This window comes from Miniopterus schreibersii (genome assembly GCF_964146895.1).
Source record: "Miniopterus schreibersii genome assembly, chromosome: 11".
NCBI lineage: Eukaryota > Metazoa > Chordata > Mammalia > Chiroptera > Miniopteridae > Miniopterus > Miniopterus schreibersii.
The window spans coordinates 11,892,685-11,919,070 of record NC_138111.1 but is presented as its reverse complement, the minus strand read 5'-3'; the positions used below and the strand labels follow the sequence as shown (position 1 = coordinate 11,919,070).

At 50.9% G+C, this 26,386-nt stretch overlaps 1 protein-coding gene across 1 annotated transcript in view; it reads right to left on the bottom strand.

Moving 5' to 3' along the window:
- Window positions 1-26,386, bottom strand: part of PAPPA (pappalysin 1) — a gene marked incomplete at its 5' end in the record, with an annotated part of 212,477 nt that overhangs the window by 34,564 nt on the left and 151,527 nt on the right. Inside the window, 6 exons of the mRNA XM_081151832.1 lie at window positions 5,928-6,099; window positions 6,749-6,959; window positions 12,667-12,850; window positions 15,089-15,257; window positions 23,437-23,650; window positions 25,866-26,001. Coding sequence (XP_081007958.1) covers window positions 5,928-6,099; window positions 6,749-6,959; window positions 12,667-12,850; window positions 15,089-15,257; window positions 23,437-23,650; window positions 25,866-26,001 — 1,086 coding nt within the window. The remainder of the gene's footprint in view (window positions 1-5,927; window positions 6,100-6,748; window positions 6,960-12,666; window positions 12,851-15,088; window positions 15,258-23,436; window positions 23,651-25,865; window positions 26,002-26,386) is intronic.

Here is a 26,386-nt window from a genome sequence, read left to right as displayed (position 1 = left end):
AGTAGCAGAAAGACCCCTGACCCCACCAGTCTTGGGACCCAAGGGAGAAAAAGAGGGAGGGTGGAGCTGGTAAGGCCAGTAAAGTGTGGGGCCTTAAACATCAGCTTACATTTGGACTCTGCCCTTGGAAACAGAGAACCATGGGTGGTGTATGCACACGGGGTCCATCTACATGAGAACAAGCTGTATATTCTCTCCATCTTTCAAGCTCACGATAAGGAGAGAAAGCACATGAGGCAGAGGAGCTGACCATGCTCCACCAGCGCACCAATCTCTGGGACGGCTTGCATGCACTTCAGCTTCCACTGCAGCTCTTGTGTCCAACCCTAGGACACCCCCAGCCTTAACTCTGCCATATTCTCCTGCCTATTGCTCCCTATAGCACCATCATCTACCTTGGACTTTCGATTAAATTGCCTGCGTTCTTCAGTGCACCATAAGCAGGTTCACACTGCCATGCTTCTGTGCTCCTGCCCTTCTGTCTGCTGTTCCTTCCCCTCCTCCCCCCATAATCGTCATCTAGGACAAGCCATCCTGGCCTAGTGGCATTCCAATTCTGCAGAGCACGCCACCCACCTTAAGGTCTCTGACACGCATCACCTCTTTGTCTGTCATCTGTTTCCACCTAGGTGATGAGATCAAGCCCAGGGAGATGCCCTATTCATGTGCACAGCCTCAGGGCCTCCCACAACATTTAATAGGCCCTGGCCACTCAGTTCATTCATTCATCACTCAATGGATATTTCTATTCACTCATGAACTATTTGCTTAACAAAAATAAAAGGTAGGGTGAACAGGTAGAGAGTTATGGAATGAATTTGGTTAATAAAAGAAGAAAAATGAATGCATGGACGGGGAAATCAATGAGTCGGTGAGTAAATGAAGAAATGAGGGCATGTGGGGATGAATGAATGAGAGCATGCTTGAGGAAATAAATAAAATCTTTGAAAGGGCTGATGCAGGCTGAAGCTCCCCTGCCTGGGAAAACAGCTGCAAGGAAGCAGGATTCAGAAAATAAAGGGAGCCCCTCTCTGAGCCTCTCCTGGGCCAGCGCAAGGAGGGTCCAATTGCAGTGGGAAGCTCTGTGTCCATGGGTGAAGGGTGATCCATCCCCAGCACGCAGCAGCGGGGCGACTTGCATAGTCCACCCCTAGATGTTCTGTGTGAGCTCAGGCAAGTTTAAGAGGCTTCATGTGGCTTCAGAGAACCCCAATTCTCCCTCCCAGAGCCCCAGGATCCAGGCCCCATGATTCTGCTGGGCCCCCAGGGGAGTAGGAATTGACCCCAATTTCCTGGAGCCTTGGCCTGAGGCTATGATGCATTTGGCCTCCAGCCCCCGAAGGGCTGCAGACCTCAGCACTACTTGGGCCAGAGCTGGCTGGGGAGCTCATTTTGCAGCAGAGAATGTATTAGAACTAGCTGGAATCTGCTCAGGGAATTTCGAACTGGGAAGGCTCCACCATAAAAGGTGGGAGCATGAAGGCACCAGTCTTACTGCCTCCAGTCTCTCTCCCTCTTGCCCAGTTCATCTGGCACTTTGTGCTGTTGACTAAATCTGCTTTTAAAAGACTCCTGCGGAGGTGCCTTAGCCTTCCAAACAAGGCATGCTCATAGGCTGGCAGTTCCGGGCTTCCACAGTGGAACCCAGACAGCATGTCTAGCCCCATCTCTTGCTACGTGCATGTCCTTCCTTCTGGCCCTGTGGTCACCTTGCCTCTCCAGCATGCTTCTCGTTTCCCGCCATCACTCCTTTGCTGTGCCCCCTGCACAGCAGACTTTCTGGAGCCTCTTTGGATTTTCAAACCCTCCTTTAGGACTAGATCTTGGTGCACTCAGGGCTTGCCTACCACCTCGTGAAGATCCTTGGAGTAGATCCCTGATGCTGAGTCTGGTTGGACCACAGAAGACCTGACATTGAGCAACCAATCTGGGAAGACCAGGGCCCAGTGGCAGGGGGCCCACTGGAATATCTGGCTCTAAATGCACAGTTTTGCACACTAAGGTGAAATCTTTCACAAGAGGGCTAAGCATCCCTCAGCAAAACAGTTTGCCTCTCTGTGCCTGTGCATCCGTCTGCAAAAAAGAACATGTTGTACTCTCTCAAGCTCTCTTCAACTACACAGGTCCACAAAGAGCTGAAGGCTTATGATAATTACATGATCAAATACCTTTTATGTGCCAGGTGTTTTCCACACATTTAAAAATCCTTTTAACTATGTAGTGGAGGAGAAATGATGTCCCTTTTACAGATTTGGAAACTAAGGCTCAGCTTGGAATTGAAAAAGTAAGTTCTGAAATGATGCCAGAGTCATGGTTAAGAGTATGGACTAATACCAGAGTTCAAACCCCATCTCTACAACATCCTATCTGTGTCCTGTAACTTTTCCATGCCTCAGTTTCCTCAGCTGTTAAATGGGCATGGCATCCACTACCCGAGAGTCTTCATGAGGATCCTGGGAGTTAGCCTATGGGAAGCATTTAGATATTGACACACACATCGGGCTTTCTGCAAGTTAGCTAAGGCTCTTAACCACTCTGCTATACTGTCTCTAAGTATCAGCCCAACCATCACCCACATTTTAGAAATGCCAGTGGTCAGAATGGGGGGCCAACGTGCCCAGTCCTGTAGGTTGCCAATGCTGGGGCCAGGTCTCTTGACTGTAAGCCTCTGTGGATTTACTACCAAGCAAGGGAGGGGAGAGGCAGGGAGGGGAGGGGAGGTGAAGGGAGATGGAGAACTAGACTTCTTCTCCTTAGTAGAAATAAAAACATACAAAATAATGGCCGAGAGAAATGTGGCCACACTAGGGGAAGGTGGAACCGGGAAGTGCAGGATTTAAACAGTTAAGCTCTGGAGGCAGTGGGAGGAGTGGGGCTGTGCATCAGTCAACACCATCTACTAACTTGCAACTGTGGGCAAGCCTTCTAGCACCTTTCAAGTGCCCCATAGCCACACGTGGCCAGTGGCCACCACACTGCACAGCGTAGCTATGGAACATCATCATCGCACAAAATTCTACCAGGCAGCGCTGGTCTAGAGAATCCACATATTCTACAGGTTAATTTGAGCAAGAGAACAGGTTTTCCCTGGTTCGTACTGACCTCCCCACCCCACATCCTGGCCTCATGCATTATGGATGCCCCCTTCTCTGGCTTTCTGGCCTCACTTTCAAGCCACTGCCTTTGTGTTTAGCTCCTGTAGGAGCCCGCATGGAGCATCCCGGATTTTCCCCTCCAGAAGTGACCGTATAGGCAGGCTGGTTCATTTGTGCCTTCCCCGGGGCTGCAGGGTATGGGGGCAGTGTGTTCCGCACAATTCCAGGGGGTACCTGTACACATACACTGCTTTCATTTCATCCCCACAAATAAACCGTGAGGTAGGTGGTGTTATTACCCCCCCCCACCCCATTTTTTGTATGAGGAAACTGAAGCTGAAAGAGTTAAATAACTCGCCCAAGTTTCCCAGCTAGTAAGTGGTGGAGCCAGGATCCGAACTCAGACACCAGACCTCGCATCATCCTGGCTCCCAAGGAACCAATAAAGTGGAGGTTTTATCCGTTAATTTGCTTTTAGTGGCAGTGGGAGAGCAAACGTGAGTCTCCCCTACAACAGCCCCCCTCCTCTCCGCCAGGGTCTGGAACTGGTTTGGACGGCGAAGAATTCCTGCTCCACACAAGCTATTGGATTCGAGATGCTCTGGGCCGTACGTTTCTGCGTGTTTACAGGCAGCAAGAGGGGATCTGAGGTGAATACTAGCTTTGGCTCTCAGTCCCCCGGTCTGAGGGTAGAGGAAATTCATTTGCAGTACAAACTAGAAACGTCAATTGTATTAGGAGCCCATTTGGCACGCGCTCCATCATTCTTCGAGCCGACGAGCAATACCCTGCTCCTTTGCGTCTGGCCTCTCCGCCCGTTGCCAGACTGAACTGCTTGAGTCGTCTGATAAATTTACATTTTCCTCTCCCTTAAATACAAACTGGCCATGAAAGGTACTTGGCAAGCCCCAGGCAGACTGGGTTTCAGTATGATAACATGACCGCGGCCAGAATATTATTTGGCTCAGTAGTCGGGGTAACGGTTAGCAACAGTTTTATGTAAGGGAGGCAGAGGGAAGTTGATCGGCCTGCGTGAGGCCGTGGTAATCTCTGGCCTTAGCTTGTTCCAGCACCGGCTTCTGCTTCCCTGGCCGTCAAGGATGGGAGTGACTGGGGCGGGCACGTAGACATCCCTGAGACACTAGCAAGGATTCTCAGGTAGTACCTATTGGATTCAGTCTGTCCACAGTTGGGGGGACCTGGGTTCTGATTCTGACTCCGCCGACCCCAGCTGTGTCACCTTGAGTGGTTGAGTGACTTCTCTGAGCCTCAGGTTTCTGAACTGGAAAATGAAGAGATTCGCCTGGATGTTCACTGCAGCTCTCTGCCCTGCCCTGTCATTTCTTGAGCCCCTACCAGATGCTTGGCATTGTCCCCAGTGTTCAAAACACAGGGAGGATTAAAGATGTGGTCAAGGAGTTCAGAGCTTAGGATGGGAGGAAGCAGGAGGGTGGGGGAGGTGCATAAATGAATTTCAGTGCACTGTGTGCAATGCTGTCATTGAGCCTGACAGGGGAAGGGACATCAAGACAGGGTTCCTGGAGGGAAGGGTGCAGCTTGAAAAGGTGAAAGACTGCAGAGGTGAGATCAGTCTTATGGTGACAGAGGAAAGGTCTTGAATCCCACACTGAGGAGTTGGGATTCTAGCCCAAGGGAAACGGGAGTGGCTGGTTCACAAGGGCTTTAAGCAGGGGAACCTTCATGATCAGATGTGCTCCAAACCAACCGCTCTGGCTCAAATGCAGACACTACAGTGGAGAGAGGCAAGAACGTAGAAACAGGGAGATGGTCAGGAAGCTGCATGGTGGCCCAGGGAAGATGGTGGTGGCCTAAGTTAGCTTGGTGGCATTGCAGACAGGTGAGAACTTCAGAGGTCTTGGAGGGAGAATGGTTAGGACTTGGTAATTGCTTAGAGGACGAGAGGATGGTGGTTTGGCAGTGCCTGGTATTTGGTAGCCAACAGTAAAGACTAGTGAGGACTGGCAGAGGGTGAAACCTGCACTGGGGCTCAGTTGGCAGAATGCTGGCCTCACCTGGATGAAGAACCTTGCACACCTGTGAGGCATGGTGTTTGGGGTTTGACCCTAATGCCTTGGGTCTGTCAAGGTGGAGATCCTTATGGACTGTGGTCTCTTTGGAGCCAGCCTGGCCTCTCATTTCTCTTCCCCATTCTCAATCCCCTACATGCCTTACTGGGTGGTGTAGGGGAGGGTATGTGTAAGGGGTAAGGAAAATTAATTCACAGAACTCCAGCAGAGGCAGGCAAGAGCACCGGGCTTTCTCTCAGTTACATGTGGATTAAGATAAAATCCAATCCCTGCCATCTCCTTCCCTTCTCCCCTTTTCCAAAGTTTTCTCAAAACTGTACCTCAAGTCTAAATATGGTTCCCTTTCTGTTTACACTTGAGAAGCCCACTGATGCCTTAAGATAGTGGTAGTCTTGTGACTTTACTTCAGGGATCAATATAGTGCTGATGGTGGCGGAAAGTTGGCAAAACAGCCCTGGTCACTCCTATCTCATTAAGTTATCTTTGATCAAATTCATACACTCAGATTCCACAGATGACTTCCTTCATCGGGGTTCCAATACTAAAATGTTCTCAAAGCTAAGAATCTCTGAACAAATAAAATATGGCATTACAGGGAAGAAAACGAGGCTCAGAGAGGTTACAAAGAAAGATCACTGGAATCCAGTCTCTTAACTTCTGCATTGGTGATGTTGCTATTATACAAATCTGTCATCTGCCGAGTATCCCCTGGAGGAAGGGGTTCTTGAAATATAGGCTGGTCTCTGGTAAGCAAACAGGAGATGGACTCAAGTACTGGTCTCACCTGGTTGGTGTCGCTGTCTTCGCACTTGACCCTGCACTCACTGTTGAACCGGAAGCCGTCCGTGCACTGGTAGAGCCCGTGGAATTTCGGTGGAGGCGGGTCACAGGTCACAGGAACACAAGCCCCCTCCTGCCAGCTGCCATCTTGGGTACACTGAGTCTTGAAGGCCCGTCTTCAAGGAAGAGATAAAAGAAGATCTTAAGGACCCAATGGCTAGACCCATGCTCTACCAAAACACCCAAGTTTCTCTGTGGCCAGCTGGTCTCTCACTCCCCTTTCCTGTTCTTGGTTCCCTACCTGTCCTACTGGGAGGTGGGGGGCGTGTGAAGGGATTAAGGAAAATTGACTCATAGAAATCCTTCAATGGGGGCAAGCAAGGCTTTCAGATTTTGTCGTAGTTACACGTGGATTGAAATTAAACCCAAGCCGTGCTAGTCCCGGTCTTCTCCCTTTCTTCCCAAGTGGTCTGATTGGTGCTGACACTCCGAGGACATTAACACCCACCGTTTATTGAACAATTACTACGTGCCAGGCACTTTGCAAGCACCTTACGTATACATTCTCATTTATTCTTCACAGTATCCTATGTGAAACTCTTACTGTCACCTTCAGCTTACTGTTGAAAAAACAGAGGCCCAGAGAAGTGAAGTCACTCACGTGAGGTCACACAGCCAGTAGGCAGTCATTAACAATGTCCGTCAAGGTTCCCAGGGTGGGTTGTGCCTCCATTAAAGAAATGAGCACTTTCTTCTAGTCAGACTGCAAGGCCCAGCTCTCCTGAAACCCTGAACCTGGGGGTTTGTGTTTGCAGCCCCACTTACTTCTTTGACTTCCGAGAGGAGCCGGGCACATGGTATCCAGGTTTGCACTTGTACTTGCAGAAGGAGCCCACCTTGTGCTTGTTTTCTCGGCACCGGGCAGTCTGCAGGTCCGCGTTGGGCACCGGGGGCGGGGCGAGACACATGAGCTCGCACAGGGCCTCCGGGAAGGACCACAGCCCGTCCTCCATACAGGTCAGGAGGCTGTTGTTGCCTGGAGACAACAGACAGGCAGGGTTAGCAGACGGGGGTCTCTGGTAGGCAAGCCAATTCACGAGCTGCCTGGACTTAAGCCAACCTGAGGAACCAGAGGATCTTCCTTCCACCTGTAATTCCAGACTCTCCACTTACAACCCAGGAACCTAGGGAGATCGAGAGAGTGCCCCAAAGAAGAGATCCAGCTTGGGGGGGGGGGCCTTACCCCATGTCTATAGTGAATTAAAGATTTGAGGCTCTGGACCTCTTCTCCTGAACCTCTTTACTGCAGAGGAAAGAGATCTGGCTTTGCCAGGTGGACACCCGAGCCCAGGGATGAACGTCCTTGCCTTCTAATAGCTGGCAGCGTGAGTGCCTGTCAGTGTACTGAGAGCTCTGACTCCGGTGTGCTGTGTGACCTCAAGGCCGCCCCTTGCTGGCCCTGCACTCGGCATTCATCCCAGCTCCCCTCCTGCCTGGAAGCGACAGCATCGTGGTATCAGAGGCCTCCCTTTCTTTTCAGTCCCCAGTGTTCGTGAAGTTTTGCCAAAGCAGCTGAGAGAGCAGCACGTCCCCCCGCAGCCCATGCCAGCTCTGACAGACGTGCTGATTGCCATCGGGAAGCTGGCCTGATGGGGACGTAGCGAATAAAAGTGAAACACAGAGAGTCCGGCTTTTCCTTGCCAGGTCGTATATTATCAACACGGCCTGCCCCAACCCTCCCCGAGACAATTAGAGACGGGCCTAAAACTCGGGTTTCTCAATCAAACTCCTCTTCCGGGCTATTACTGAACGGTGTTGACAGCCAGGGCTGGAAGCACGGGGAGGCTCTGGGATTTGGAGGTTGGAAGGTCTGATCTGAAGGTTGGAGAGCTGAGTGACAGGGATGAGGCTGACATTTACTACGTACTGAGTGCCTGGGTGTGGAATCTCCTGTATCCTCACAGCGGTGCTCCTAGCCTGAGGCTTCCTCGTTAGAAACAGAGACTCAGGAAGAGGAGTGACTTGACCAAGTTCTCACAGTTAGTAAAAGGCAAAATTGAAGTTCAAAACCAGCTTTGTGTAACTACAAGATGGTTACTGTTTTTAATGAGAAGTTGGCCATATATGCTCAGCAGAGCCCTTATGATCTAGTCTGAGAGGCAAACCTCAATATCTTAGCTACAGAAAGAAAACAATTGCTCCTGCCTTTCACGCTGATGAGAAGATACATTTATGAAAAGGGTCCAGAAAAATGCTATTGAATTCCTTATTTGCTTTCCTCCCTCCGTCTCTCCCTCACTCCCCCCTCCCTCCCTCGCTCCCTCCTAATCTTTTGCCTGCACTAGAAGATCTGAAAGGACCATGTGAGTTACACACAAGCCTTCATTCATTCAACAAGCATCTACATAGTGGTTACTACAATACCAGCTCCGATTTTATATGTTGGGACAAAGCAATGGACAAAACTTAAAAACAAAACCTCAAACCCTGCCCTCCGGGAGCTTCTATTCTCCTTGGACGGGGTGGGTGGGGCACACAATAAATTATGCCAGGCAGTAAACCTTTCGGCATGCTAAGAGGCAGTAAGTACCATGGAGAGAAATAAGCAGGAAAAAGGAGAGAGAGTCTGTGCAGCTTTATGCAGCTCCTCCGCCTCTCCCCCGTTCCGGTCACCGTCAGTGTGAATCATCTGGCGAGCACAAGATAATTTAGTGTCTGCAACCCCCGGGGGATCCCACGTTGATAAACTGCGATGCTGCAAAAACAAACTGCAGATATTTCTCTATCAAGCAGGAGGAGTGAAGGGTGTGGAAGGGCGATTCATTTCGCTTCCATCGAGGCGGAGGCTCCCGGATGCCCGGAGACCACACGTGGCTGCCTGCGCTGCTGTGGCGACAGGGGCGGTGCCGCCGGGTGCCCGGGACGGCAGGCTCTTAGGGGAGAGAGGAGTTATAAAAGACCTGCGGGGAACACCCTCTCTGAATTCCCCAAGGACAAAACATCTGTGGAAAAAGTGTTGGGACTCTTTAAAAAGTACCCCATATCTGCTATGCCAATCATGAATTGTGAAATGAACGGCGCGGTTCCTTTGCGGCAAAATAACATAAAAATTGCAAAATGTTAATCGAGAGAGAAAAGACGCAAGCCAGGAACGTAAATTCTGGGAGAGGGTAAGCTGGAGTTAACCCTGTACCAGGGTCGAAGGAAGAAGCCTGCGAAAGGCAGGAGCTGGTGATTCAGGACCATGGACATGCCCCCGCCCACGCCCAGCAAACCCGGGGTGCAGCCGCTGCTCGGGGCAGCATCCGTGTCTCCCCGCGCAGCTGCGGCCGCTCCTGCGCACCGGCTTTAAGAAAGTGGGGGGTGACACTGGCCGTCCATGCCCAGACTGCGTCCCCTCGGCCCTGACCTCTGTGCTCTGAAGGTTCTGATGCATATTCATGTGACCCTGACCTTCGTCCGTTCAACTTTCAAAGTCAAGAAAGGAAAACTTGCTCGGCCTGTCTACAAATGTGCCTCAGGAAATTTCAGTCTCTAACGAGTATTGAAATAATTATAAACATAGTGTCAAAAGAGATGTGCCTGTTTTTGTTATGTTATTTAAAAGACTGTACAGAAGACCCAATCTCTTTGGGAGGGGCTTGGAGATTAAAATTCACCCAGAACAGAATCCAGGAGGGAAGGGCCGGGAGACCCAAGCTCTGGCTCTTTGTACCCCATGCATGGTGTCAGCACTGCCCGCATCATAAAGGCGGGGAATGCATCTTCTTCATTCTTTTATTTCTAGAATACAGCATAGTGCCAAGCACACAGTAGGCCCTCAATATCCATCTGTGAAGTGCATGAAGTATTATGAATCTACCTGTGACCTTGAGCAAGTCAACTAACCTCTCTGGCCCTAAATTAACATTTTAGGATGTGAAAGGCTATACATTGTTGGCCCCTATGTTGCTTTGAGAAAACAAAACTGCAGCTGGCAAGGACAAATACACACTCAGGTGGCTGCATTAGCTGAGGGCTAGTGCTGGTGGAATTGGGAAGAGACTTGTTTTATTTTTCTTGGTAAGACACAGAGGTCACAGTAGAAGACAAGGCAGAAAGACAAAGAGCACAGTAGTGGTTTGGACGCCAGGACACCCCAGACTTTAAGATCTCCAAAATACTGGGGGGATAAGAGGAAACATTCTTTTAGGAGTTGTAAGAAAATTCCTCTTAGGAGGTGACCTTGTTTGTGGGAAGATGCCTGGTGAGACCTGTGGAATAAAGCCGAACTCTCCAGGGCCTGGCTACCTGCTTCTGAGAAAGACGGAAGGGTCCCTGCCTGAGAGGGGAGAGAACTTGGAATTCCTAGAGGGAGGGAGGCTGTGGCAGGATTCAGAAGGGAGAAGGTAAGGGACCTCTAAAAGAGCTGAGGGCCGGCAGAAAAGTTAAGTGCTGGGCACTGTAGGATGCGGCCACTGTCCCTGTCCAACCGGATCAGTCCCTCTCTTCGGAAGGTGCTCGATGGTATCAGGGTATCTTATAGAAATTAGTGAAGAGACTGAGTTTTATATCTGAGGTTAGAGAGGCAAAGCAGGGATAGAAAAGGCACCAAGAACCAGAATAGAAAGCCAGTGTTTTAAAAGAGGGCACACTTACGTTAGACATCCCACTCCACAGTCAAATTCAAGTGCACCCAACCTGGTTCAGTTGAGGCGATATAAGTAATGCTGCAGTTTTAACCATCCCATTAAACATTATTGGGCTTGGAACTTAAGTGGAAGTCAAGAAAAATTCACCTGGAATAGAAGGGGCAAGTGGGTTTGTGGTGCTACTTGTGCTACACCAGGTTCCCAGAGTCTACATTTGGCAGCTTGTCCTGGGTGGTGGCTGCTCATCCGGGGACATTAACCCCCGAGTCCCGGGGAGGAAATTGTTTAGACCAACTCTTTACCCCATGGCTTGAGATGCACGCAGTGCCAATGGGTTCTAGTGCATCATTGTGGCCACTGGGGAGATGCTTCCCTGTATTCTTAAGGAAAGGGCAAAGTTGGGGTCAACCGCTATCAAAATGATGGTCTTTCTGGGTCCTCGTGTCCACAGCACAGCGACTCCTCCTCTGTCGTGGTCAGCAGAGAAGCAATGGCAGATGGGTCTGAATCCCTTTGATTAAGAATTATTATTAGCCGCAATGAGGGTTGTAATATTCAATGCCAATTTATACACATTTCCAACAGCCTCTTACTGAGATGTGTGTGATTTCTTAGCCATACACCCCACATCTGGGCAAATGGGCCATGTGAAAGGCTCAGATAATCTAATGATGGAGGATTTACAATTTCTACTGGTCTCTTCACCTTTCTCAGGTCAAATCTTTATAGTAGCTCAAATGAACTGTCTACAGCTTTTTTACTCAAATCGTATTGGGTATAAAACAAGAGACCTAAGGGATTCATCCCCAAAGTGTTCCCTGCTTCTCTTTTGGGACAGTTTAGTGAGACTGTGTGTCTTTCATTCATTCCTAAAAGAAATATTTCCTGTGGTGTTACTGCCATCATTTCATTGGGCCATCTAGGCAATATGTTTTATTGAGTCTCCCTACGTGCAGGCCCTGGGTTCGCTGACAGCAATGTTGAAAGGAATTAAACACAGACACTGCTTCCCAGAGACTCAAGTCCACTAATCTTTCAAAGTTTTGTATCCCCTCAAAAATTTGGGGATACTATTGATGCTCTCTGATCCTCAAAATGCCTGAGACTCATGAATATACATTATATCTAAGTTTAAGGGAATTTACAGATTTCCTTCCAACCCCCCACCCCCACCCCACAGAAGTCTACTCTTACACACTTTACAGGATGATGGACCTGAATGGGCATCTGTGCTCAAGTGAGGTATCATTTTGGATATCTGATAAAGGGGCGATGCTTCCTCTGATAAACCAAGCTAAGGAGAGGGTCCTGGCACCTCTGATAATTGAACACAATGTCAAAATCCAATAGTCAGTTGAAAGCCAACAGCATTTATCCTGATAATGCCACTACCTTGCTCTGTGATTTTGCACAAATTCCTTCCTTCCTTTCACTGAACCTCAGTTTCACCATCTTTCCCATAACCAGTGATTCCTGATGAGCTCTGAGTACCCTTTGGATCTTGACATTCTAGGGTCCCGAGACCAGCCGCCCACTCATTTCCTAAATGTGGTCTCTTCTTCAGTTTGCTTGATGACGTCTGATTCGAGTTCTAATACTACTCCTGTCTAGCCCAGGAGATGGTAGTAAATAGCTCCTAGCCACACCCGCCCTCTCTCCCTGCTAGCCTTTCCTAAAGAGTAGCAGTTGGCTTTGGAGAAAGCCAAGACCTGGGCTCCAATGTGAATCCCACCACTAATATGGTAGCCTTGGACAATGTCCCCCTCTGGGACAATGAGGATTGTAATGCTCACCTCCTAGGCTCACTGGGCCCTAATCACATCCTGAGAATGTTACTCTCTTAATCGTCTTTTCCTCCCTCTCTCTCGCCCTATTTTCCTCCCTGTTTTCTTGCAAAATTTGCAAGATCTCGGAGAGGATTCCACTGCCACACTTATCCACACTCGTGATTTTTCCTTAGCTGCCCAGCAGGGACATTTACATAAGTACAATTGGTGGAAAGAAAAATCCATCCAAAGCTTGGTGTCTGAGACCCAGGAGGAGAACCTGTAAGAGTCTCTGGGATTCCCGCGCAGGAAGCAGGGTGAGCCCAGCAGAAGGGCGCTCCATTACCTTTCAACTGCGCTGGGTGACGACACTGGAAAGAGCATTTGCTGCCAAAGGTGGTGCCCTCCAGGCAGGAGAAGGAAGCAGCATAGACGTGATGTTGGTCCGGGATGCCACAGTCCACAGGCTCACATGCCACCTGCTTGTTCCACTTGCCCTCAGTGCAGGTCACTGTGACGCTGGGCCCCATCTGGAAGGCAGGAGTGGACACAGTGAGTGGTGGCAGACTGCATCCCAGATATGGGGAAGCACCCTTCTCCCCAGGCAACTGCTTAGGAGACCAATGCTTAGTGCTTCCCTGCAGCCCACTTTTAATCCCAACAATTGCATGAATTAGGCATCTCGGTTCCCATTTCACAGATGTAGAAACTGAGGCTCAGAGACAATCAGTGATTATCCCCAGGTCACACAGCTGGAAAGAGAATAAATGGAAATTGAACCCAAAGGCTATGCATCTAACTGCTGTCTATAGCTCTCCAGGTCATTATTTCATTATATTGATAAGAATCTTGAGACTCAGGACCTCTGGATCATGATGAGTTCTTTCACAAAAGGGCCTCTGACACATGGCACAAAATAGGACACTGTCTGCCAAACTCTATCTTTTTCTGGCTCTGGAGGCAGTTACAGGAATCTATTATAGTGTCTGGTGGACAATGGGCTGTCTGGGATCTTGGGGCCCTGGATGGTTTTCCTCTGTGACAAGTCTCTTTCTTATTTCAGTTTTCCCACTGCCACTGAATCGAAGAATTGCTTCAGGAGCCACTCCCCACGCTAGAATTTGATGGTTCAATAGTTGAGAGAGGTAGATGTGAAAAAGGAACAAGGCTGGGGAAAGTCATAGGGTCCACTCCCCACGCTAGAATTTGATGGTTCAATAGTTGAGAGAGGTAGATGTGAAAAAGGAACAAGGCTGGGGAAAGTCTAGGTTGGTGATTGGAACCAACCTAGAAGGTGACAGGGCCCCATGGGTGGAAGGGCGAGGCCAAGCTACTGAGCCAAAAGAGGGACAGTCATCCGCAACCCTGGGGGCTCCCATTCACGGAGGAAGGCACCAAATCCTAGGGCATTTAGGGATGCCAAATGTGGATCTGGGATTTTAAAAGCAAAGGACACTTTCCCCTCTACAGCATACATCAAAGAGAGCAGAGGGCCTCACTGCCAAACAGCCTAATTGTCTCCACAGGAGTTCAGACCTGCCCTGTCTGACCCACGGAAGCAGGGGTCTAAGACAAGCTGTCTAGAGCTTCCAGGTTGGTACCAATAGCTGTTCCCAGCACCAAGGAACATGCCCTGTGTGTTCACAGCATGAAGGCGAAGTCTGCTGGTGGGGCCCTGGACTTCGAAGTCTGCATCTAGTGACAGAGCTCTGAATCCTCAAGTCTCAGGCCTCACTGCCACTGAGCCCCACTCTCCCTCACCCACCCGAGACCCGGCAGCAACGTCTGGCTGAAGCAACATTACGCCGTATCTCAAACCCACTCACTGCCACTCCCCTCGTGCAGGACACACCCCTCCCCCCGATCTCTTCTGATGGCTACTGAGGGCTCTCCCTGGGGCCAGTCTACTGCCAGACTCCAAGCCACACCCAAGCGGGCAGCCAGAAGGGCCTTCATCAACCATGACTGGACCACATTACTTCTTTTATCAGCTCCCTGCTGCCCTACAGATAAACCCAGACTTCCTAACCACACAAACAGGGCCTTATGCCAGCGGATCCTGCCTCACTGCTCAGGTGAGTTCAGAAAAAGAAAAACCTGTGTGTGGCATGCTCTCTCTCACCTGTGGGCTTCCACTTACCATCCCTGCCTGTGCCCAGAACCCCAAAACACGTAGCTCTTCCCTCTCCCCAGCACACACCCCTTTGCCTGTTGATCTAATCCTCAGTTTTCATGTCACTTCTCCCAGGGCATTTGCACATTTCACACTTCCCTTTACAGTGCTGTTACACTGCTTGGTCGTGACTCACTGGCTCATCCTAAGTGCTCGAGAGGCAAAACTAGGTTTATCTTAGCAACTTCCTCCCCTCTAGCTTCTAGTATACCCTCTGGTTCCCAGTGAAAAGGTGCTCTGTGATGAATGAATGAATGAACCTCATTGACAGAGGGCTCACCTCTTCCTAAAGCAGCCCATTCAACTGTAGCAGAGTTTTGACTGTAAAGGTTTCATTCGAAACGCTCAGCCGTAGTCTTCCAGATTTGCAGCCCACACAAAGACTCTGACACCTGTAGCGTGGAACACTACTCTGCCCGGAACCACTGTCATACAAGTTCCTGATCCATGACTGACTCATTCAATCAGCCCACGTTCACTGAGCATCTGCTATGTGGCAGCGCTACTTTAAATGCTGGAGATCCAGCCGAGAGCACGTCTAGCGCCCTCTCGGCCTCTCCAGGCTGGAGGGCTGCAGGCCAGCACCTGCACGCACCTGGGTCTTGATCAGTTCGTCGTCCCGCTGTATCTGCAGCACGTAGCCCGTCTGGCAGCTGACGGTGCACTGGGCGCCGTGGTAGCGGTCGCTGCTGGAGCAGTTGAGGGAGGCGTTCTGCACCACCAGCTCCGGACAATCAGCGGCCTCACACGCGAAGTGCACACAGCTGGAGGGAGGAAACAGGCAGGTAAGAGGGAGCTTTCCTGCAGGACCTCTGCCCTCCAGCTGGAAGAGGAGAGCCAATGGCCTCCCTCTCCAAAATTTCAGGAGGCCGAGACTGAGGAGAGGAAGAGGAGACTGAGGGAAGGAAGGGGAGCCGGCTTGGGTGAGGAAGATTCTGGAGGCAGCGGATGTGTTACGAGCGCAAGTTACGGAAACAGACAAACCAGGGTTCAAATCCTTGAAAGCTTTGTAAGTTACTATGCTTCAAACATTGCAGAGCCTCAGTTTTTCCATCTGTGAAATGGGGATCATTCCCTTATGGCAAGTATTTACTGTATTTCTTATCTGCCCGACACCGAATTGAATGAAAGCCTCTCTATATTTTATGATAGTACAGAGCAGAATTCCTGGCACAAAAAAGGGCACAGTAAATGGCAGCTAACGATATAACTAAATCTATACTCTGTTACCTAGACGCTGCGTAACTTTGAGCAACGCACATCACCTTTCTGATGTACCTGCAGCATATTCTCAGGCTCGGCCAACCCACAGAGCCATGAGCCTCCAGGGAGGTGTTGCATGGAGAGTCTTTTATAAACTGTAATTTGTGAATTGCTAGGAAAGCTATACAGAGATCACGCCTCGCATCTTCTGCAGCTGCTGTTCCAATCTTCCTGCCAATTCCAATTCTACCTATTCTTCAAGTCCCGATACAGGTACATTTCCACAGGACATTTTACCTGTGTCCCCAGGTGAGCTTCCCTGCAGGCTCCTGCCCCCTTTCCCCTGGCGCTGCGGAGTCCTGCTGCACTGGCAGCACAGGTCCTGGCGCCCCCGGGCCGGAACGTGTGCTCATCCCGGAGGGTGCAGGCGAGAGCCACAGGACACCCCTGCGCCTGGCGGCCTTTCCCCTCCTATCACAGCTACACCGACCCTCCGGCGCATGAATGGCTATTCACGAGTGGGTATGTACATGAGCTCACTCCATCCTCACGACAACCCTATGAGCTAAGTGTTACTCATTTTACAGCTGGAAAAACCGGGGACCAGTGAGATTAAGTTACTGCAGCTCCCACCCAGATGTGTGGCTCCTAAGTCCTGTGGTTAACCTCTCCCTACACCTGCACTAGAGCTGCCCTGAGGGTCGAGATAATGCCCGTTTCATCTTGGTTCACTTTGCACTGGCAATAAAAACTCCTCGCATATAGTAAACATCCCCTAACTAGCGAGAGGTGAATGGTGGCGAGAGACAGGGAGCGACTGGGGGCCACACCAGCTTAAGGAGAAATCCCCAGTGTTTTTCCTTTTTGCCAGTTTCAGGACACACTCCTGAGGGTTTTACAGGCACCCGGTTAAACACCACCACACTCCATCCCCTGCTGGGAACTGTGGTGAGAAATGAAGTGGGTGAGGGAGGGGAGGAGCTAAAATCTCCAGAACATACCACCAACGAATTCACCTTTTTGTTCCAATTCACTTTTTTAAATACCTGGGAGAGGGCAAGCGTCTGATTAGGCCTCAGCCCCCACGCTGATGTGGGCTTTGCACTGTCCACATAACCCCCCACCCACCGCCCCTTCGGAAGTAGGTGCAGGGCTAGCGGGTTCCCTCACATGCGCTTTCCGATTCCCACCCTCCTTCCTGCTCCTCAGAGCCTTGGTGCTGTGCCACACGGGGACCTCGAAGAGACTGTGACTGTGGAGTCGACTCAGGGCCTTGACACTAAACAGTGCATCTGCTCACGTTGTGTACGGGCTGGGGAAAGGGCCACGTGGTTCCAATTCAGCTGGATTCACTCTGGGAGCTACCAGCTTCCCAGCTGGTCTTCTAACTACACCTTACAGATTAGCTACTCTCTCTCTGCACTCCCAGGATGTCCCTGGGCTCATGTCAGAGGATGACCCAGGGGACTCTAGGAGCCCCACTGAGAGACAAGATCTGGGCTTCTCTGGGCTGTGGGGCCATTAAGGAAGGAGCAGTGCCCTCAATTCTGTGCATGTTAATATTCTTCTTTGCAGGAAAAGGGCAAGCTGAAAAACTTGACTTTCTAGAATGGAAAGAGCACAGGACTTCGAAATTGGGCAAGTCTGGGATCCCGCCCCAGTTCTGCCATTTTTATTAGCTATTTGACCTTGGAAAGTTACATACCACCCTGAGCCTCAGTTTCCTCATCTGCAAAATGGAGGTAATAAAATGATTTCTCTCTCAAGATTGTCAGCAGGATGACATGCCAGCCACTCATTCATCTATTCAACAGACCTTTTCTGGGCGCCCTGCTGCGTACCAGACACTGTTCTCAACACTGGGGACACAGCAATGGAGGGGACAGGTCAGACTCCTGCCACCTGTGTGTTTGAGGAAGGACACATGCCAAAGTAAAGTAATACATAAGCCTGTTTTAGACAGTGATGCATGCGGTAAGGGCCCTAAAACAAGGTAAAAGTATAGAGGGTGACTGTGGGGGGCTGGGGGCAGGACACTTTGTATACAGGGGCCAAGGACAGCCTCCAGGGAGAGAGAACGTCTGCACTAAGACCTGGATGAAAGGAAAGGATCAACCATACAAAGGTTTGGGGCAGAGGGAATCCCAGGCAGAAGGAAGAACATGTGCAAAGGTCCAAGAGAGGGTGGAGCTCAGCGTGTTTGTAGAGTAGAAAGATCAATGCGTGAAAAATGCTTTGGAGACTACAGCTCCATGAGAAAGTGGTCTCTGTACTCTGGCTCTTTCTGCTCTAGAAGGAAAGTATTCCTGAGTTACCCGACCACAAAGGTTTCACAGTCAGATGAGAAAGGTAGCATTGCATGAATGAGACCAGTCAGCTTTCTTCACTGCAGGACTTCTCAGAACCCTGAATGTTCTAAAGCACACTTGGATTTCCAGAAGAGGCTAAGGTATGTCCATTTCTCCAAACTCTGATAACCTTTCTTCATGGGACATTTCTTAGGACTAGCGTCTTCCAGAACACACTTTGGGGGAGTGAGGCATCCCTACTTTTTCAGCATATCTGTCTGCACCTGGTTTGCAGGCTTGAAGACAGGAAGGCAAGGGGAAGAGAGGTGTTATGTGCTGGGCACTGGCCTCTGTGTTTGATCCACGGCATTTTGTCTGCATCCTTACAGTGACTCCTTGAGGTGGCATTATCTCCCCACCTTGAAGAAGAGGAGACTGAAGAGTTTAAGTTGCTCGTCCAAAGGTCCTCTGTGTAGACAGAATTTGTGTGGATCTGCCTGTCTGTCCCAAGTCCCTTCCTTTACTTTCCACTTAGTTGGAAAGGGTTATGTGAACACATTGTCCAAAGACGATAAACATTACCCCAACTGCCCCTCCCAAATACCTCCCTAACACAGCCCTGTCATTTCTGAAACACAAAAACAAAAATTAAAACAAAGAAAACAAAACAAAAGAAAAGCCTCTGGCTTCATAAAAAATAAAAATAAAAAAATAAAAAAATGGGGGAAGAATTTAATACCCGTGATGGACGGTCAATAAAGATAATTTGAAAGGAAAAAGGGATACTTCTCAGAAGGGAGGAATGGGGCTGATCAGAGGGATGGGGGAAGGGACACAGGTAAGCTGCCGATGAGATTCTCACATCTGGACAAAGGTGGAGAACTCCCTCCCTGCTCCCCGGGATGCAGATAATTAGATACTTCTGGATTTTCTTTTCTTATCTATATTTTAACTTATTTCCTTATAGTTCCAGGTAGGGCTAAAACCTTAGGTGATCTGACAGCCAAGCCCCCAAACTGCTGTCCCCACTGCCACCTGAAATGGCCCCAAATGTGCAAAAGAGAGGACACTGGGGTCAAACTGAAACCAGCACAGGAACAGCCACAAGTTAAAGGGCGGGTGAGGGCTCCTCTCCTGGCTCTGTGCCCTGCTACTTAGCTGCAATTATGCCGGGGGCAAGTGGAGATAATAACTGGCAGGTTGTTTATAAATCATTCCAGGCTATTCAGACTGGGACAGAAAACAACAACAACAAAAACAAACCCAGCATGCTGAGCACTGGAAGGAGCAGAGGGAAAATGCTCTTGGCACCCGCAATGCGGGAGCGCTTGGGAAGTGAGACCCTAGAGCTACCAGAATAAGGCTTGTTTTTTTGTGTTTTTTTTTTTGCCCAGGAACGAAGTGACTGCGAGAAGCGATCCTAAGAGGCTCCTCTGCCCTGGAATTCTGGAGGCCAGTGACGTGGTGGGACAGAGGAGAGAGTCTGTAGACAATGTGAAGGCAAGGTGAGCTGGGAGCACCCGGTGGGAGGGCACGTGCCTGGCCCAAGCAGCCTTTCACTCCAGTCCCAGGCTGCCTGGTGGGAGAGGGCCAGTGGCCTAGTCTGGCCTGTGGCACAGCAGTGCTCAAACCTCCGATGAAGAGGGAAGATCTTGGCCCTGGATCCAGAAAACTGGATTCAAAGGCCGGTTCTGCCCCTAACTGTAGGGGTGACCTTGGCTAACTCACTTCTCTTGCCTGGATCTTAGGTTTCCCATCCTCAGATGAGGAAGCAGAACCACAGCAGCTCTTAAGAGTCTCCCAGGTCTCAGGAGTCATGGTTTCATGAGGACAAAGCAACGGACATGCATCACTGCAGAGCCCCTGGGAAAAAAGAGACTTGATAATCCCGAGGACTGACAAGGATGCGGAAGGGCCGGGCTCTGACAGGGGCTCATGCGATTTGGAGAAGAGCCCGGAGTCTCCGGCACAGTGGACATACATGTCAGGCACTGCACCTCTGTCTGCAGGTGTCTCCCCCAGACCAGTGACCCCCAGCAGACGCTCTGAGAGGCTCCGGTGCCTTGGTGGGCTGGAGGAGTTGGGTGAGCGTGCGGATAGTGATCTGAGGCCTGCGGCCTCTGGCCGTGGGCAGCTTCATTCCGGGCTCCGGATCTTATATATGAATCCCTATACACTCGCGCAGGAGGCCATCCCACGCACGGGCTCTGGTCAGGGCAAGACTCTAGGAACTCCTGGCTCTGGCCAGTGGGCACCCACCACCCCTTCCAACCGCAGAGTCCACGCTGACTGGAAGGAGTTAATCGGGCCACAGGAAGAATTCCTTTCTCTAAAAGCTGGCCTTCCAGAAGTTACTTCCCTCTCAGACAGCCTCTCTCTGGATGGGCTGGCATGAGAAAGTAAGAGTTTGAGGTAGAGGAAGAAAGAATGCAAACAATAAAGGGGGCAGGAGAAGGGAAGGAAGGAGGGAGGGAGGGAGGAAGGGAGGGAGGAAGGGAGGGAGGGAGGGGGGAAGTTATTTGTCTAAACACATGGTCTACTGAATTTCATAATAAATGGCCCAATGTCTGCTTAGAACCATAAGGATAGACAGGGGTGGTGTGTGTGTGTGTGTGTGTGTTAGACTCACTGGAGCCTCAATTCAAGATTGTGTTTCTTATTGAAAAAGCCTCTTAACTCCCTCACCACCATCACTATCCCCCCCCATCTTTCCCTCTTCCCCTAAAAGGAGACTGTGGAGCTGGGGTTTGGACAGAATTCCACAACTGGACCTCTCGTTTGACACCCGATCCTGATTTCTTGGACCCCTGAATTTTTTCTGAGCACTGCAGGGGAATGGAGACCCCCAAGTCTAGGTCAGAACATGCCACCTGAGTTGATGTAGCAGCGACATTTCTTCCAAGGCAGCCCAGTAGGTACTACGCTGCTCTCAGAAGAGGAAGGAAATGAGGGGGGAAGGGGTGAGACAGGAGAGAGGGGAGGGAGACAGAGGGGAGGGGAGGCAAGGAGAAACAGGGAGAAAGAGCAGATGGGGAGGGGGGAGAAAGGGGTGGGAGCGGGGAGGGGAGAAACAGCCCCTTTCACTACCTGGGGAAAGCTGGGAGCAAAGTGGGATGTTTCTCCTACAAGCTGAGGTCTATAAAAAGCGACGCTATTTACCTTGGTGTTTTGAGAAGGAAGGAAAACACCCCATGGCTTTTTACAGTCGCTGCTCATTTCTCTTTTCTTTCCACCTCGTTGGTCTGAACGCACTTGCACGTTTGCACAGCCTTGCCTATTTGGGTAAATGCCTCTTCAGCTCCCCAGGAGCAGCTGCCTTCCTCCTCCCACCCCACCCAAGCATTCAGGAGGGGGTCCTGGGCCCTGGGAGCCTGTCCCTGTCCCAGCCGGGTCCAAGCTCAGGGCCAGGCCAGCAGAGGCCCTCAGGGCTGCGTCCCCACCGCTCCACTGTCTCCCTCACTGCATGCTTGCAGGTGAGCAGCTGTGAAAAGTCCTCCTCTCCCGGACAGATGTGCCTGGCTCTGGGGGGCAGAGCGTTGCTTTTAGTGACTGACAAAGCAGGGTTTTGATAGCCCCAACTCCTTCGCTCTTTCCATACCCCCCAGGCCAGATATGATAATGAAATAAGATAATAAAATAATAAATGCTGGGCCCTTCCTCTTCCTTCTCACCCCTCCTAGCTCTTGGGAATCACAGACCATTAAAACTGGAAAGATCCCATCCATTATCATTCCACAGATGGGGAAACTGAGGCCCAGAGAGAAGGAGCGACAGGTTCACAGGCATATAACCAGAGACAGGAAGGAGAACACTCTCTCCCATTTCAATGTTCTTTCCCAAGTCAAAGAATTCGATAAACCCTGATCCATTGGTTTGTTTCTGAGGTTGAGCACTTCCTACTGTTTACTCAGGACGCAGGAACTGTTACTTAAGAATTCAAAGCAGCCTTGCCGGCCTCAGTCTACTTGTGGAGGCTGCGGGTGCCTGGGTAAGGACAGAAAGCATTGTGGCAAAGGCGATGGGTTTGCAGTTTCCATCCACAATGTTTCTCTGGGTTCTGAGAATCAACTTATTTTTATAGCCTGGAGAGCCAGGGAGGAAGAAGCCCTCTTAGGGTGAAATATAACAATGAGTGATATTTAAGGAGCTCTTTGGCCTCCAAAGGATTGCAACAGACTTTGCACAACAGAGGCTAGAGACAGTGGGCGCAAAGCAATGTGGGTGTTGCAACCACCTTTTGTGTCCTCTGGGGCAGCAGGGGCGTGGGAAAGGCCAATGTTGCCCTCCCACCCCTCTTTCTGCTCCCTGCTCCCAGGTACACGTAGCAGGGCTGCATTGCCCTTCAGAGGGCCTCACTCTGGAGGAGCCCACTGAGACCCCAACTCTCTCTCCTTCTGGATCTCATTAAATAAACATGAGCAGTGCTGGGTGATGCTGGACCAGTTCTTCCCCTTTGGGTGCCCTGGAATTCTAGAGGGTACAGAAGTTTGGGCATTTTTACGTACTAGATCATCTCCCAGGCTTCTTCCAGCCCCCAACTCTGAGAACTCAGTGCAGAATTCTGTGTGTGTGCTGAAAAGCACCCCCGTCAAATGTCAAATGTCATATGGAGATAAATGTCCTTTGTTCATGCATTAGCTTTGCCTGGTGCCTGGCAGTTTGCAGAAGCACCTCCATCTACAGTGTACTATTCAACCTCAAGACCACCCTATGGGGTAGATATTACCATCCAGTTTGTTCCAAAACAGAAAACTGCGACTTAGAAAAGTGAAGCAACATATTCGCGGACACACAGGCAGGAAGGGGTACATTCAGATCCAATAGGAGGTTCACCAAAGCTTCTCTTCCATCCAGGAAACACCTTCCCCTCTTAGCCCTAAACCAGGTTCATTAACAGATGACAGGGCACTAAGGAAGTGATGTTATGTAGCTAAAAGACAGGCTCCTAGCCCACTGTGGGGTCTCAGGAGCTGGGCTTGGAGAAACAGAGATTTTACCAGTCCCTGAAATAGGCAGTGAGCTGGGATGAAAAAAGTAACAGTCCTCCTCTCTCGCCCTAAATTTCAGAGGGTTATGCCTCCTTAGGACGCAGGATATTCTAGTACTTCAGAGCTGAAAGCGAGCTAATCCACCTACCCTGTGTTCAAATGAGGATGTTGAAGCCCAGAGAGAGAAAGTGATGTTCCCAGGGTCACCCTGCAAGCCACTGTCAGCTGTGGGACTGCAACCAGGTGAAAGAGGTTCCCTTCCCACTCCCCAGCCCTGCTGAACCTTCCTCTCTCAAATGCAGGTCCAAAGGCAGCACCGACCAGAGCCCAGAAATTGGGGAAGAGAGACACACAGCCGAGATTTTCACAGCAACACACATGGCTATCCCACCCCAGTCCCAGAATTCCTCCACCGCCACTTGGTGAGAGAATGGCCCAGGGTGGGCAGACCCAGGGTGCCTTACCTCTGCTCCGCAGAGCTGTAGGTCTCCCCTCTCTGGCAGCTGCTCAGGGTGACGGGGTCAAAGCTGTCGAAGGAGCGGAGGGCCACCCCCGAGATGGCGACCAGGGGTGAACTGAAGCTCACACGGACCGCCTGGCTGTGGTAGAAGGGCTGGCTGAGGTCATGGACCACAGGGATAATCAGGGGATTGTTCCTGCAGCTCAGGACATGGAGGCCTGTCAGGGGAGACAGAGGGCCGGGGGGCCAGGCTCATTACTCAAGGCCAGTCACGCCCTCCCCAACGGGCCCTTCCAGAAGCCCCCAGACCCTTTCATGTCACTGCACAAAAGCGCCATTGGGTGGCCAGCGGGGATTTTGAGTTTGATTGAAAGTTTCTTTGTCTGCCTTTTTCTCTTGGTTCCAAATCTTCCCAACCCCTTTGCCTCCCTGCCCCCTAAGCTTTCCCTTCACCTATCGCCCAGGGCCCCTCTCCTCCCGCAAAGGGCCACCCCTCAGCCAAGCATCACTGGCCGGCCCTCTCCTCCCTCCCACATTGCACTAGGGCCTCATGGTCCGAGTTGCCAGTTTTCAGGCTGCCTTCCAGAAACAATTCACAGCAACAGGCCATTCAGGGGTGGGGGAGCTATTCTCATTCTAAATCTAGGGACTTGGGAGCAGCCCTGTGATTAGGAAAGGGACTCTGTGACCATTCTGTGGACAGGAGACGGAACCCTGAGCAGGAAGTGGCCTTCCAGAGGGACACAGAATAGCCAGTGACATAAAGCCCAAGTAGAATGCAGTAGGGAGCAGGTCTCCAGGCTTCAGGAAGAAAGGCAGAGGGGCAGGGAGGGTGCAGGGAGACAGGGCACATCCAGAAGAAGAGGGAAGGGAGTGATAGGCAGGATGCAATGGGTAAAACAAAGCCCATTTTGGTGTTGGTGGAACTTGGCTGATTCTTGCTTTAGCCATTTCCCTATTATGTGACTCCAGCAAACCTTAACTCTCAGTTTCTGTATCTAGAAAATGGGATGACCTGAACCATTTTGGGCAGGCCTGCCAGATTGGGACATGAAATCCCCTGCCCAGCAGCCCCCTTAAACGGTCCACTCTCTTAGAGCTGGGCAGCGTCTACAGGGGAAATCAGGATTCTGAAGACCGAGGACAGGGGCCCAGTGGAGAGGGACAGGGACATGTGAAAGTCTCAGGCATCAATTAGCAGGATCCAAAGAGCTCCCCGGGAACCGGACTGCTCCCCACTCCCTCAGCTGAAACCCTCTGCTCCGAGCCGGGCTGTGGTCAGATCTCCCGGGCCAGCTATGAAAATATTTGCTTCCCACTTAGGGAAATTTACCAGGAATCCAGATAAGTCCAGAGGGGTTTTCTCTCTCTTCCTTATTAGGCTGTCCCCCCTTGCCTTGAAAACTAACTAAATAAGTAAACATGAAAACAAAACCAAAAAGCCCTCGCTGCTCCCCTGGCTTCTGCCTGACCCTGGGATGACCCGTCGCCGGCCTGCTTCCTAGGGGTCTTTGAAATGAGCTCCCTGTGGAATGGCGTGGGCACGGCCTTGGGGCCTGGGCTGCGGGGCGGGCCTGGGCTTCCGAGCACCTGGAATGGCCTCACCAGGAACGTGGGAGCAGGTGACAGCACTTCCTGGTGCCAGGTCCTGTGCTAGGCACTGGTCATCGCCATCTCAAGGCGTATCTCATTTAATGTGTCACTCAGACTATAAAATGGCACCATTGTCCCGAAGCGCATGGGAGGGAAGGCAGAACTCCTAATGAGGCACAGAGATGGAGAAAGTTGCTCACATTTTCCAGGTGCGTGAGTGGCGGGGCAGGGATTCAAACCTTGCCTATCAGCTCTGGAGCTGGGGCTCTTTCCCGTGTCCCATGGCTCATGAGGGTATGCAGAGGTGGGACCGGGGTACAAGTGAACTCCAGCCCTTGTTCTGGGGCATCTGGCTCCTCACCTGAATCGGACCTTTGTTGGTTCTTACTCTTGTGGAAAAGTCCGGAGCTCATGCTGGACACACAGTGGGCACTCTGGGAGTTTTCATAGCACCTCTGGCTATAGGGTCAAGAGCTACTGCCCTGTGACCCAGGGTCCCACATGTACAGTGGGAACCGGCCTTGGCTCAGTCTCCCCCCCCCACGGTCTTTGGAGGGTCATGTGGGATGGGATGCTGAGGTTAGATAAAGGTGACTGGCAGAAGGAAGCCACTGAAGTGAAGGGAGGACTTTCACGCTGACCCTCACCCCTGTACCTGTCAGATTCAGGCTCCTCTCGACACACAGACACATCCTGACTTGAAGGCATCAGGAATGCCACGTTGAGAACATAGAGGAAAGGGGAAGGAAGAGCCCAATCTCAACTGACCCTCATGACAACGCGTGGGCAATTGTGGAACCAGGTCCTGACAGCAAGTCAGGCCCGAGGGGACTTGCTCACCGAGATCGTGACTCTGATCTTTGGTATCAAGCAGCTGGACACTGATGGTTTCCTGCTTTTGGTCCCCGTAATAGGTGCCATCGGTCACCAGGTGGACAATGACAGCTGCAGCAACCATTGGCTGAGAAAAGTACGCCTGAAATGCATATGACATAAGAGGGTCACTCATGTCCTGTCTCCTGGTGGGGAAGCAGCCACAGGGTAGGAGTTTCAAAGAGAACCTTCTATCTCGGGGACTGGATTACTCATCATGGCTCCATCATGGGAACAGGGAGGCAGGGAAACCTCACAGTGAAGAGCACAGGCTCTGAGATCAGAAACTCTGCTCCTATTGCAGCTCTGCTCCTCCTGAGATGCCCCCGCGGATGCTCCGTGGTGGCTGTGCCGCTCTGGGCCTACGTTCCCTCATCTCTAAGTGGTGGATTAAGTGAAGATCTGTATGGCAGGGTGGCTGTTAGTCTCAGTAAGATAACGGGAGTCAAGTGTCTGGCACATACTTATACCATAAAAAATGGTTCTGT